General features: G+C 40.8%; 1 protein-coding gene across 3 annotated transcripts; it reads right to left on the reverse strand.

The window, feature by feature from the left end:
* Positions 1 to 569: 569 nt before the first annotated feature.
* Positions 570 to 14,936, reverse strand: STX2 (syntaxin 2). 3 transcript variants are annotated; one of them, XM_057386416.1, is made up of 11 exons: positions 14,841 to 14,936; positions 10,348 to 10,419; positions 9,893 to 9,992; positions 8,434 to 8,508; positions 7,941 to 8,014; positions 7,626 to 7,734; positions 5,942 to 6,015; positions 5,701 to 5,838; positions 4,558 to 4,668; positions 3,976 to 4,036; positions 570 to 2,661 (listed from the first exon to the last, which is right to left on the reverse strand). In XM_057386416.1, the coding sequence occupies exons 1-11, from the start codon at positions 14,868 to 14,870 to the stop codon at positions 2,426 to 2,428; spliced, it is 1,080 nt and encodes a 359-aa protein (XP_057242399.1). In that variant the 5' UTR covers positions 14,871 to 14,936; the 3' UTR covers positions 570 to 2,425. The 3 variants fall into 3 exon arrangements, with proteins under 3 accessions (XP_057242399.1, XP_057242398.1, XP_057242397.1); XM_057386414.1 differs by having other exon boundaries at positions 2,609 to 2,661; positions 3,909 to 4,036; XM_057386415.1 differs by lacking the exon at positions 3,976 to 4,036.
* Between the last annotated feature and the right edge of the window lie 64 nt (positions 14,937 to 15,000).

The raw sequence follows: 15,000 nt of genomic DNA on the forward strand, positions 1-15,000 counted from the left end.
TGTATGAAATGATTTAAACCCAGAATGTTTTAAATGGTTTTTTTTTGCAGATTTTCAGATGGTTAAAAGCAGTTTGTTTGGATTTTTTAATGTATGTATTTCTTCCCTCAGATTGCTTTGTGCTGCAGTCAGACTCCCTTGCTTGCAGCTCTGTTTACCCATTTAAAGAGGGTTGAGAGCAGTGTGGATAGAACCAAGACTGGTTTTTAGCAYAGAGGACTGTCCTTCTCAATTAACCCCACATTCTGCCATTTTCCTTCACTACAAATCCAAATCCTCATTGCTGTTAGATTTACAGAGGCTGTAACAAATTATTTCTTTATGAARAGAGCATTCACTCAAATGAAACCTTGGAGCTTTTTATTTCAACATTTCTCTGAAGAAGTTCCCCCACGGGCACGGCTAAAATTAATAAATCCCACTATTTTCCTCATAATTACCTCTGCCCGTTTTTTGGTAAAGTTTCAGGAGAYACACCACCTTGCTGTGACACCAGACAATCACTGTTTGATGTTGGGCCCTGCACAAACCACACACCTTTACTGGGAACATTCAGCAGCCACAGAGCACATGAACACAAACACACACGAGATCCTGGCTTAGGTGAGTTTATTTTATTTTATTAGTGCATAGGTTAGACATGTACTCCCCTCCACAGGAACCCAACCAAGAGGTTCATGGCCAAAGGTCTGTTTTGCTGTAAAACAAACTCATTGAGGCAGCTGTTCAACAACAATAAAAACTACAGAGCAGCCTGTTCAAATTTCTGGTCTTGATGGGCAAATTACTGCGTTCTAGAGAAAACAATTCACCATGACAGGACTCTGGGGGTCATTGCAGATAGCCAGCTGTTAAACAGGAGTGACATTTCCCCCCCATCTAATTTGTGTATCTGTATAAATAATATTTACTGATAAAAATCTAGAAAACTGCAGAATAAAAAATATATTTACCTAGAAAGAGAATTAAGGCAACCAATCTTTCCTCACTTTGCATGTAAACTTCCTCACAAAATCAGTGAGCATTCTGGACTCAGAGGTAAAAGAAATTTGTTCATTATTGAAGCCGAATTTTTCAAGCGACTTCTTTATGGCTGACTTGCAAAAAGACCAATAGTAATAATAATAATAATAATAATAGTGATAATTGGTTTTTTTTTTAAACATGTTTGACATCTGAAGAGCTCCAGCACATTCACAGTATACCTGGACAGCAAAGCAGGAATATTCATACATACAATAGAAATTGTAAACTTTGCTGAATTTCATGAAGTCAGGCTGAATTCTCATTTRCTGAGTAACTTTGATCTCAGACACTTTCAACAAAACCTACATTGAAGGATTCTAAACTTGAAGGACCGAGTTACCATTAGAGCTGAGTATCTGCACATTGATGAGTATAGTTTAGACTATGTTTAAAAAGGCACAAATTATCCTCTCCTTCTCTCAGACTGTAAATATATCTACATATCTACATGGATATGCTTAAACAATGAGGAGTCACAAACCCAAGTTACAAATATTTTACACACAAAAATACAAAAATAACCTGTAACATTAAATGCAGTTATTTGGGTACATTTGAATTCTTTCAAGTTGTGCAAGCTGGCATTCCAACAGGCCTGAATACACCAAAACACTTCATCTATGTTATACACACAGCAATTCCATAACAAGTCAGTGTCTCAGTTTGTTTCATGTTTCAGACTCTCCRGGGAGCTCATCCCCATGTGTTAAATTCACACAGCAACATTAGCAAACTTCAGAACAAGAAAACTTGATTTGGCTTTATGAAGTCATTTCTGTCATGCTCGTGTAAGCAATAAACTGATCCATCAGTTTCCTTTGCACAAGAATTACCTGTGAAATTACCTGCTCAAGTGCAAATTCAGCGTGTTTCAGAGCTGCATTCTTTTACCAGAAATGTTGYAACTAACTTTTCATTAATTATGATGGAAATATTTAAAGCAATTAACCTCAAAAGAAAAAATAAAAAAACTGGCAAGTGTACAAAAGCTTTTTATCTTTTTTCTTCTCAAGTGTAATGCACTAGGCAGTTAAATGAGTAGTCTTTWCAGGATAAAATATTTTAGCACTTGTTGGAGAAAAAAAGTAAAGTTTAAATAGGTTAAAGTGACTAAATAATTCATAAACACAAGGCTACATTTCATAAAAATATTCACAAGAGTGCTAACAAAGGCAGCACTGGCAAGGTACTGAAAGTCATGATTAGAGTAAGATTAGCAATAGGAAATCAAAGCCAAACAGTCAAAACTCAAGTCTCTCAACTCCCTATTTAAATTGTAACACTGAGATGTGAAAAACCCTAAGTTACTCTCGCTCAGAACAGGAGCAASTTTCAGTCTTACAAGTGTCTAGTTTATGGTGAAAAATCCACACACATCCTAATACATTCTGATCTTCAGTTAGGAGTAAACATGAAGAGTGATTTTGCTTTCATTTRTAACCATTAGTGCCAGGCCATCATCCTGGGACAGTGTCAGGCATCTCTTAAGGACAAGGTCTGGTTTTACTGACGGAGTTTTGGAGTTTCTGAAGGGTCGCAACTCTTGGAATGTGCTTGCTAGGACAGAGTTGTTGCTAGGATAATTCCAAGTATCAGAAGCAATACAGTTACACATATTATTATGAACATCAATTTCTGCAGGGAAAAGAGAGAAAAGTTAAGATTGAGATATTTTGTCAGAGACAGAACTGTTTCAGTATATGCAGAGCCACAGCAGCACTGACACCCAGCCTGTCTGGATTTTCTAAGGAGCAAACACTGCCATGATTTCCTGTTGTTTCCTTTCTAACATACATGTAACCATGGTCACAGGGCAGAACCCTCTGTGCAACATTTCTCCATTTTCCTTTACACAATAGTAGCTATTACTCATCCCCAACTTCTGTAAATATCATCAGAAACAGATGTAGGTCAAGTCTAAGTAACCGCTTACTGCCACCCTCCTTGGATAAATATTTGCAGCCTGCTCAAACCTTTACAGCTGCACCCTCGTGGAACTCAACAGAAGCTCAGTAAAAACATTGTGAAGGCAAYAGCTCAGAGGAGCTGCAAGGGTTAAAAAAAGGAGATGGTTCTGTGTAAATGCATCAAGGTGTGACACCGGGTCAGGTATTTCTGACTGCAAGTAACACACAGTAAATTCTGTTCCCTGCCCATAAACCAGAGCTGAGGAGAATCTCTACCACCAAACCAAACCTGAGATGTTAAAAGAGTGTTAGTACAGAAATCGGAATTTCTGATGAACTGTCTGAACTGACAGCTGCTCTGAGTGCTTTGTACAGAGCTTAAAGACACGGAATGTTAAAAGCTGCATTTCTCCTGGMCTCAGGAAAGTTCACTGCTATTTCCTACTCAGCCTGGCTAAGCATTATCTGGACAAGGAATAGTACAGCAAAAACATCAACACTGAAAAAAATCTCAACTCATGTCCTAAACACGTCCTTATTTCCTGCTGTTTCATTCAGTCTAGTAGTAATAAACAGTTTAAAAGTAAGAAATTTAAAGATGTTCTCCAAGGCATAATAGCCAACTTTGTACTTGCAGACATATTTTTTTAAAACTCTACCTAAAACCACAGAAACCCCATTTGATAAAGTTGCAAGTGTACTGAGTATTCCATATTGTAGGCTGAAGTGAACTTTCAGCATGACAAGAAGCAATTGCAAGAGCTGGGAGCCAACTGTTGGGTTTTGCTGTCAGTTCAGTGCTGCTGAGCGTGGCACAGTGCCCTTTGGGTGACAGTTTGCAGCTGCCACAGGCGGGCACTGCCCCAGACCCAGAGCCCCAGCAGGAACCTGAGCCCTCCCCAGAGCTGGGCCCACAGTCAGGATTAGCAGGACAGGACCAGGAACAAGAGCCAGATTAGTTGATTAGTTACTTACTGCCACAGCGGCAGGAAGCCATGCATGCTGGGGTTATCCAAGCATCACCGAATACCAACWGACAAACCAATAATTAGAGCTACTATGGCAATCAACACCACTGACACAATGATAATTATCCACATTTTCTGTCAAAAAACAAGGTATTATTAATATTAAGCACATTAACACTTGCATTTACAATTTTCAAAYAGTCAGATTTTAGATCCACAAGCACTTTTATTAAAGTCTGCTGTATTCTCTCTCCAATGGAGATAAATTTCTCTGCATAACTTTGCAAATGTAACAGGTAAACTCCTGTGATTAATGCCTAGACAGTTATCAAAGATGATACAAGCACCATTTACAAACATATTAAGTAGGTTCTTTTAACGTTTCTGAACAGATTTTTTGTAAATGAACCAGGTGTGTTATCTCTGTGCAATCTCTGTYTACAGAAAGATGAATTATTCCCTCAAATCCAGCTCACAAAAAGAGCCCCACTAAATTGCACAGCATATCAAAAAGGGAAACTGGAATGTAAAAACAAACCACTGTCCTCTATTGGTATTACAAATTTTCGATATTACTTAACAAAACAATTCTCATTGGAAATGCTCCTGTGCTAAGTTAAAATAYTGGCTAGCACAATTACAGAAAGACAACATACCCTCCGTGCTTTACTTTGGTATTTAACGGCCTTTTTTGTCTCTTCTTTCGCATGTTCCACATAATCTGTCGCGTTCATCACGTTCTTTTCTATGTTGTTGATCATTTCACCCTTAAAATGAAAWTTTGAAGAAAAAACCTATTATTGGAATGCATGGATCTTGGTTTCATGTGCCTAAAAGAAAGGCTTCAGAACACCAACAATGACTTTCACCGAGTGAACGATGCACATTCTATGGATGACATTTTTTCTGCTTTGGCAGAAAAAGGGAGTGAGAAGCAAGGGCTGGCAGTTCTCACCAAACAAGAAATGCTCATGAGCAGGGCAGGCCAATTTCTCCCTTGTGCAGGGAACACCTTTGTGGGGCAGGTATGTTTGAGCAGCCAAAGCTAAAGGGACACACGCCAGGGATCAGAAATCCCTGCCAGCACAAGTGGGAAAGGATAAGGATATTGCCTATTTCAGCACAAGGTTCAACAGCTATCTCAGAAATACACACATGTGAGATCCTCACAGCTGGGGATTAGAATGTCAATGCATGACAAATTCAAATTAATTATGATGAATGAAATTTGGCAATGAAATGAGGATTGGTGAAAAATGGCAGTAAGTCTGTTACCTGTGTGTCTGTCCATCAGAAGCGATAATCAGCAGCAGTAAACAGCAAAGCATTAAAGAATGATGCACAAGTAACTTTTGCTCATATGTAATTCAAAAGAAACCTGCTACCAATGTTCTTTGGCTGTATATTTAACATCAAAGCAACAAAGGACTTCTAGAACAACATCCAGTAACAAAAACTAGGCCTTTTCAGGCAAGTTTCTCTTCTAACACTACTTGTCACTTTTCTGCATAAGTCAAACCATTTTAAGACCAAAGTTGGAAATACTTTTGTTGGGCAATTGGTATTTAAAGACTAAAACCAGAACAAATTTATGTACATGAAAAGACAGAGAAATGGTCAATTTGCTCACAACCAAACACAAACCTGCAGTGATTAACTTCCATATATTGTGTTCACAGTCCAAGAACACTCCAAGTCTGAACTATCTGAACATAATCAACTGCTTCTGCACATTGCAAAGAGGAAGAGCGAGGCAAAACCCCACCATCCCATAAAAGTGTTTGAATGGGTTCGTTCACCTGAGTCTCAACAAACATTGCCATGTCCATGAACATCTCATGGAGCTCCCGAATGCTGGTTTCCAGTTTCATAATATCCTTGTGACGGGACTCGATCTCGTTCAGGGCTTGCCTGGTTATCTGAGAGTCTGATATAATCTTTGGGAGAATGGAAAGACATGGACATAAGTCAGTGCCAACACACTTGTACAGAGCAGGAGCAGCAGAATAGAAGAGACAGAACTGGACCAGAAATACATACATCAGAAGTGAAAATGGAAGGATTACCACTCTCTAACATTTCTTCCAGTTCCTCATCAGTGGTGGTCTTTCCAGCTACGATAAAAACAACAGGACTTCACATAACATCATTTATTCAGCACTGAACACAAAATTTTACCATCCAGAAAGATGACAATTCAAAGACAATTTTTGTATTGAGATTTTGCAGGATAAAACCCTGTAGTGTTTAGCCACTACCAAGGGCCATTTTGCATTTAACAAAATCCAGAAAATATCAAATATTAGTCAGAAAACATATGYACAGCCAAAGCTACCAAGAATAATCCTGGCCATGAAGTATTTTTGCTTGGCTGGCTGGGGTTTCTTYTTTGTCAAATTGAAAAGTTTGATCAGAACTTTCAGTCAAGGTTCAATCTACATATGAACCTTGCTAAGTGGTGTGTTTTTCAGAATCCTATTTATATAACATTCAATATTTACCTATTGCATTCAATCATGTCACACACTCCACCACTGTGTGGGCAATAAATCTTTATGTAAATTTGATTTTACCAACCCMGGATTCCATTCATATTCCACAAAGAAGATAACCCCCATGTCCCTTCCCTTGTGCTTTGGTGCAGTTTAGCATTGCATGTTTGAGCAAACGGAATCCTATTGATCACAAAGGTAAACAAATCCAACACATTCAAAGGATTTGTATTGTACAATTTTAACAATTACATAYCAAATCCCTGTTCTTCCAATGAAAAATAAGCTGAATATGTGCACCCATTTATCTAATTCTGTCCCATCAAGTGAAAGCTAGTTTGAATATTTCTTTCTGATGTTARTACCAAGAATGCTGCAAAACCTGCTTTAAAATTTGTAGTGCTTAAGAAAAGCTGAAGGCTCTCCTTGAGTCCCAGCCAACTTTAACTTAAAAGAACCACGTCCTGAGGTACTGGGGACACAAGCAAAGAACAACAGATCTTGCCTAACAAACTCTACTGAAGTGCTGAATTGAACCAGTAGCATGAGAGGCTAATGACAAATTTGAAAAGCATATGAAAAGCAAAGTTTTTTTTATAATTTGACAGTTCCTCTGTTTGCACTCTCTATTTCAGCAATGTACACATTCACTTCTACAGAGCACATTAAAGAAAAGACTAATTTTAGGTACTTTTTAGACATGTTCCTAGGTAGGTATTGTAGTTCAAAGTAAAGTCAGGAACCTTTCTAAATACTCACAATAATCAACTGGAAGTAAGCCATATGCGAGTCAGTCAGCAAATGATGAAAGCACATGGAACAGCAGCACTGATTTATGCCAGATGAATTTAACAAGTGTCCTTGTAGACAAAAATGGCATCACATAAAAAGAGATGTTATCCTGTTAGGCATGTTAATTTTGGAATGGCTTTTAATAACACTTGCTGTTTCCGAATGCTTCATTTAAAGCTGCAGCATTGCAAGTAAATGAAGCAAAGGAAAAAGATAATTTCTTTAATATTTTTCAATCTAAAGGAAACTATTTAGTGAGTTTTCTCTCTTTTCTTTACAGCTGTTCTAAAAAGAGTAATAACAAAGCGTTTATGCCATGCAGTAAAATTGTTTCTTTTCTCTCACACACAAGATGATGTCCAAGACATGTCTCATACTTTGCACCATATTTAATTAACAAGAAACATCATTTATTTTAGAAGGATATTTGGGTCACTTACTTATCTCCAGCTGTCTCTGGATCCGACCTTTGCTGCGCTCTCGGAACAGGGTCTGGGTCTCGTTGTACTCGGTCATCACCTCCACAAACTTGTGGGCCAGCACTGAGTGCTGCATGGGGAGGGTTCAAACAGGACAGGACAGGACAGGAGAGGACAGGACAGAACCGTTACTGGTGTCACAGCACCTCACAAAAGCTCGGGGGGATCTACATCCCACAGGAACCCAGCAGCAAGTGATGACTGCCCAGGAGTCACTCTCAGGCTGCACTTTACTGCAACCACTGATGGTTGTGGTTTAAGCTGAACGGGTCCTACCTGTGTTTTTCTTATCCTGAGGTCCACTGATGTCCGATTGGCATTGTCACCCTGMTCAAAACTTTGTTCAATAGCTAAGAACAAGACAAGAACACTGAGTCACTATCTGCTATTTAGCAGTGTAGCTCAACTGCTTTGTAAATGCTATTATTACTTTTTAAATGTACATGTTGCCCATAGACTTGTGTAACATTTCAGGGGAGAGAGGTGGCAGTGATATAGAAATAAAATTTTTGAATGATTTTGGTAACTGGTAGAGATCTTTAAACAAAGTAACTGCTTCAATCAGACTCTTAACAGTCACACTACTGTCTGTTACACTTGGAAAAAWTTTTTAAAGTGTATTTTTGCTGTTGAAGTTAATCTTTCAAAATATCACCATCAAAAAAAGCATTTCAGCTTCAGAATACATTTCTACACAGAGGAATTACTTTGCATAATTTTCTAGGTTATTTCTGAAAGCAAGGAGTTTTTATTTGTCCTTACAACCTACCCTTTAGCCTGGCCCGGATTTTATTAGCAATCTTCTTTATTTCCTCATTTAGTTCTTCAAGTTCTTCCTTTGTTCCTTTAAAAAATGATTTTTTTGAAGTGTTAATGATTGATAATAGTAGGWCAGCAAGAGTCGACAAATCTGCCCTGCAATCTCAGAACTTTATTCAATGCAATGAAGCAGAGTTGAAGTTTGTTATACTCCTAAGTACTTTAAATACCATTTTAATAACAGCACACTATCAGGCTCTGGCTAACACCAAATCATCAACTGAACCAGGTGATGAACAGTTTTTCTTAACATTTTCAGGGTACTGTTGATTTGCTAGTCAAAAGTCAAATGGCAGTGAGTTCTAAATAGAGTGAAAATGCAGATTTCTCTCACTTTTCCCAGTGGTGTTGTTTACCCTGTATTATTGCTTTTACACTCATTGCCATATCTGAGCCATGCASTGCCCATCACATTGTGAGGAACTCTGCACAGAGCTCTCCTGCAGAACTCTGCCCACTCCCTGGMACAGCAGGGCTTTCTGAAGACACCAGAYTCACAAGAACACACCTTGCCTATGAGTGCTGTCACAGTACATTCCTGAGCAATTCAGATGCATTCTTGAGCACAATATTCAGCACAAACACAGCTGATAAATGAGCTGAGAGCACAGACTTTCAACGTTCAGGTGAAGCCTGATTAAACCCGAGATTCACTGAAAAAGGAGCCTGCAAAATCAGCTGTAGGGGGACAATATAAACYAACACCCAAAGTTCAGTTTTCATCAACAAGATGAAACAAGAAGATAAAGGTTAAGCCAGAATTGCAACATTCAAAAGACAAAAATAAAAAAATCCCTCAGCATCTTTTCTTCCCTTTTCTTTGAGCTCTGCCCACAAGCACAGACATGCCTTGAGCTACCAAGGGTTGAGGACAGGGAAGGTTCCACGTTTCCGGGCAAGTTCCCTGAACTTTTGAGTTCTCTGCTCAAGAAACACAACTTCACTTCCAGCTTTGGGCCTAAAGCCTCTRAAAATAGGGCTCCACATGGAACTGGAAGCACGGCTGCAGAGCTGGCTCTGSKCAGACAGGACCTTGACCCTACTGARGAACAAAGAGAACACTYGGCAGTAAAAGCTTCAGTTGACAATGTCAACATTTTCACAAATTAGAATAAACTTAAGTAGCCTCCAAGTTTCTGAAGAAAAAATTCAATTTTAAGATACCACWTTAAACTGAGTTTTAGTCTAAAGAAGGTTCGGATGATGCAAGAAATACTCAGAAAATATATTTTTCAAATGAGACTTTAAAAAGATCAAAATTATTAATTCAATGTTAAAAATGAAAGTATTTCCTTAGTATTACATTTTGCATTCCAAACACCTGAAGTTCTGCTCCTATAGACAAACAATATTTGAGAATATCTAACCACACCTATCTTAATCATAAAATCTTARAAATGATTACTCACTTCCTTCAGGATTTGGTGCTGATAGGATAATGCTGTGCTGCTTCTTCACTTCTTCCACATTTTGTGCTATTTTTGCTATRTTATTTCTAATTTCTTCAACCTAGAGGAAGAGAAATATGGCAAGGAAGACAACAGAATAATTTAGGTCAAATATTTTTTAAAAACAAATAYTTTTGGCCAAAAACTTAAGTGCTAATATTCTTAATAAAAAGSTATTTTAAAATACTATTAGATAATTTCTTGTTGATAGGGTGTTATAAACATTTCTCTACAATAAATAAAAAAAATACCCCGAAATTTTAAAAAGAAGTGTTACCAACATTTGATTTTGCATAACATTACAAACCATATTGGGGAGGATGTGTAGATGAATTGTTTTAACTTAATTATAGAAATTAAAAGGCACAGAGAGAAAACAGTAAATCTTTAATCCATGGTGCAAACTGTAGCTTTACCTGTTGGAAAAAGTCATCCATAAAATGGTCTTTTTCAATGATAACTGTCTCCCCATCTTCATTTCCTTTATACTGTAAAACACAACAAAACCAAACCCATGAAATAAACCCCAGGACACTGCTCTGCCACATTGCTACTGCACACGCATTGTTGTCAGGAGTCTGCAAAGCCAAAGCAGTTTTCCTGTCTGAGGAGTGTAATCTAAAAACAAACAAGCAGAGAGGCCACAGAAAATGAACTGCCTACTCCAGACTGGGAGAGAAACACAGAGCTGCTGAGTGCTAGTGATGGAACAGCTAAAAATCCAACAAAAACCATCARCAACTCACTGCTCTGGTCCTTAGGGACTGCCAAAATTGCCATTCCACACCAGTTCAGCCACAATGAGTCCATACCAAACTCTAAATACATGAAATAATAGATAAAGGCTCAGAATAGCAGCCAGCCTGTCCCACAGCCCAGGGCACAGCATTGTCCAGTCACACCTGACCCTGCAGCCAGCCCAGCCCCTCAGTTTGATCAGGGAAAAGAGAATTAATATGCATCATATCAAGGCAAAGAGGTCAAGCTTCTGCATTCTTTAACTCCCTCTGTGCAGCACACACAGTTTGAACTGCATAGAATCTAAATTAGAACAAAATAACCCTCTTCACATACAGTCAATGGGTTATCTGTTAGAGAAAAACAAATTACAGGATAGGTATCATTAAGGGATTGTCACTCCAAGACACCTTTACTTCTTACAAGGCTCTCTGCTCTGATCCTCTAACACCCCTTTCTGCTCCTAACCTCTGACCCTATTACCCAAGAAGTCTGGTTCTGGTTTTATTTAATTATGTGAGATACGAATTGTTTGCATGACAAWTCTGCAATTTAATGCAGTGTCAAATACTGGTATTATCTTATAAAGAAAGCTACAGTCAATTAAGATCTATGCATGGAAATCCACCAGTGCCACAAATCCTCAGGGAGAAGTTACTGTACTTGGTGGCAGCTCCTTTCCTGCAAACTCAGGAAATGCATGAAGCCCTGGGGCAATGYGTTTGTCGGGAATTATTTCGCTTTTCTGCTCAGGGGAAGCAGTAATGCCCAAGTGAAATACAGGAAGGGAGATAATCCTGCTCTCCTGGACCAAMCTCCAACCATTCACAGAGCTGGGGCTCATCAAAGACTTTTTGCAGTTACTGATTTTGGGGAGATAACACCAGAACTCAAATTATCTGTCCTTAGAGATTGCCATCAATTAACAGCCTTGCTTAACACAAAATGGGAGGAAGTCTGTGCCCAAATGAAGTCACCCAACCCTCTACCATTCCCAAGCCTGCACTGCTACTAAACTACAAGCTGGAAGTTAATATTTAAGAAGGAGCTACACTTTAAAGACATTTGATTTCATTATCTATGCAAAAGAACACTTTCTGCTCATATTTAATGAGTRAAGAATAATTTTTCTGCTTGTTCATAACTGCATCCTATATTTAGTTATTTCAACTAAAATAATGAAAAATAGCATCTAAGAGATTCAGAATGCCAGCTTTAATTTGATCAGATCTAGGTAAAACATGTAACACTGGAGTGAATCCTAAATGAATGAAAGACACAGCAATCTGACTCAGAAATTCCTGTTTGGAGATGCTCAGCTGGGAGGCAGATGATCATGACTCCCCAGCCCAGACTGTGCCACGTGGATTTCACTTTCATATYTGCTTGCAATGACACCACTGACAGATCAATTTGCTTTCTACAATTTGTTGAAGGATTTATGGACAGCCTGCTTCAGTCATCAGCACTTGACACACCTGATAAGTCTGTCAACCTCTGTTCTCTACGCTCTTAAATCATCTCTTACCTAAAACACAGCTCATTTGCTAACTCTCTTCAACTGAAGGGATGTGCTTTTGTGCTTTCTTCTGACAAGCACACAACACACCAAGAACTCACTTTTATCACTATGTTTAGCAGAAMCACATTGCTCTCCCTGGCCTTCACCTCCCCTGTACAAGCAGTATCACAAAAAACTGATAAAAAGTTTCACGTCAATGCCAAGAGCAATCTAATAAAGTCTGTTTGCAGCTCATACCTTGACCTTGGGACTCCAAGTCTGGGACATAGAGCTCCACCAACATTCACAGACCTATAAAAYCCATGCAGCTGCCTCAGGAGTTTGTGCTGCTTTGGCAGGGACAGAGTTAASKYTTTTCRCAGTAGCTGCCATGGGCTGCKTTTGGGATTTGTGCTGATGACACAGGGATGCTCCAGTTCCTGCTGAGCAGCACCTACAGAGGCAGAGCCTTTCCTGCTCCTCMCCCAGCAGTGTGGGGATCTGGGGACACAGATGGCCCCAGGTGACCCCAGGGATGTCCCAAATCAATGGCATTTGCTCACTGCAGAAAGCCAAAGCAAGAAGAGAGAAGGGAAGCCCTTTAGTGTTTTACGCATTTTGTCTTCCCAAGTCACTGTTATGTGACAGAGCTCTGCTTTTCTGGGAATGGCTTAACCCCGGCCTKCCCATTGGAAGTAGGAAAGAAATATTATTTTRTTTGTTTTGCTTGTGTTCAGCTCGYGCTTTMCCAAATAAACTGCCTTTACTCTCAATCCRTGAKTTTTCTCACTTGTYCAATTCTGCCCCATCCCACCAGGRTGAGCACACAGCTGCTCCCATTGCAGCCACGTTAAACTACACACATTTTCACACAATATTATTTCTCAGTTCCAAGCAGAGGCTATCCTGATGGTTTATTAAAATYTGTCCCTTCCACTGCCTTACAGAATTGCAGAAATAAGTCAGGCTGGAGATATCTTACTGATATCTGATTACTGACCTTTGAAACTGAAAACAGCTTTGACTGAAAAACGTGACTATTACTTGCCCTTGAAATTCCACTCAAGGTTAGCTCTTTCTCAGTGCAGATCAAGCGTATTCCTGTGGCAGGCTGCAGGGATAACAACTGACCATCACTCCAAGGAATCAGGAGCCCATTACAGAGTGTCACAGTTTCCCCTGACAGCATCAGCGTGTCCAGAAATCCCTCTGCACYCGAGGAGCAGCCAAGGAGGGCTCCAAAGAAAGCTGAGGCAGCTCTGGCAGCTCAATCATTAACAGGCTTTGAGCAGCAGGGCTGTACAACCACAGGAACATCAGATGGGAACCACTGCAATAAATGACCTCACACTGTCACGGCATGGAAGGCGCACAGCTGATCCTCACAAAATCCCRTGTKTGAATGAAGTCTCACGTCAGAGGCYAACGCAGGCAAAAACAACAGTCCTCCTYCTGGAAAGGCTCATTTTGTGTTTGTATCTGTACCGCAGTAATGTTTTCAAATATCAAATACGAAAGCTGGCTTAAAAATTCCTCTGTCCAGCTGCATTAAACACTTTTAGCCATATCAATGGGGGGTGTGTCAGGGTGTGGAATTGGTTTCTTTCGTTYAGAAAAATACAGAACAGGATTAAGTCCACAGGTATAGGATTAACAATTACAAAGCAAATCTGGATCACTATTGTTGCTTCCTTTATGTGGGAAGCGTGCACCAGCACCGAAATCTGGCACRCGTTCTCACAACCTGGTCATGTTTAGAAACAGGAGAAGGGAGTAAGCACACCTGAAAGAAATGACACTGGTTTTTGGCGTGACTCCAAAGCATCATTCTGATAGAGAAACTGTAATCATCCCTAAACTTTTCAGGCACCAATTCATCCTTTCAGAGAGGAAGACAAAGAGAGTGGTAATTCCATCACYAGAGATGGAGCTTCCAAAATGCATTTTGTGATCCAGAAGATGAAAGAGCCCCAGACCCGAATGCAGCTCAGCACAGCCCAACTTCAACACATACGTGGAGCACTGAAACTATCACAGGAACTCCTGTGTGCTCTCCATTTCCATTTCGTTTCAGAAAAAAAAAAAAAAAAACCAAACCAAAAAAACAACCAAACCAAAACAACAACAGAAAAAACCAAACAAAAAACCTCAAACATCGTTTTATTTTACCCAAACCATATCCTGTTACAGACAGACTGATGGTGCCTCCCCCCAACTCTCCCTTCTTTTTTAGGATCCTGCTCCCAAAGCACAAATAAGGGAAAGGAAAAGAGCGTATAAACAGAAGCAGCTCCCATTTTGTAAACACAGGGAGAGTAAAGGCTGCAGAGCGCTTTCCTGCCGCATCACGGCCCTGCAGCTCGGGCCGGACAAACCCACCGCACACCGGCAATGATCGGGGGCTCAGCGCTCAGAGCCCGTCCCGGGGCCCGGGCAGGGCGGAGCAGAGCGCGCTGCAGCACTCGGGAAGGTGGAACTGCGCTGCCAGAGCCCGGGAGCGATCCGGGGGAGCCGGGAGCGATCCCGGGGGGAGCGGGGCCCTCCCAGCCCCCGGGACCGCCGGTGCCGCGGCTCCCCCATCGCGCTGCCCGCTACCCCGCGCCATCCCTGCGGCCCCGCAGCCCCCGTGCCGTGCCCCCCGTGCCCTCCCGTGCCGTGCCCGTGCCGCACCTCCGCCAGGTCCGCCAGCCGGTCCTTCATCCCCGCGGTGCCCGCTGTGCCCGCCCGGCCCGGCCCCGCCGCTCTCCGCGCTCCTTCCGCGGGGCCGCCCGCCCTCACAGCGCGCACGCGCACGGCGCCGCCCACCGCCCTGACGTCACGGGAGCCATCG

Source organism: Malurus melanocephalus, unplaced genomic scaffold, assembly GCF_030028575.1.
Source record: "Malurus melanocephalus ecotype Western Australia unplaced genomic scaffold, MMel_1.1 scaffold_963, whole genome shotgun sequence".
Lineage (NCBI taxonomy): Eukaryota > Metazoa > Chordata > Aves > Passeriformes > Maluridae > Malurus > Malurus melanocephalus.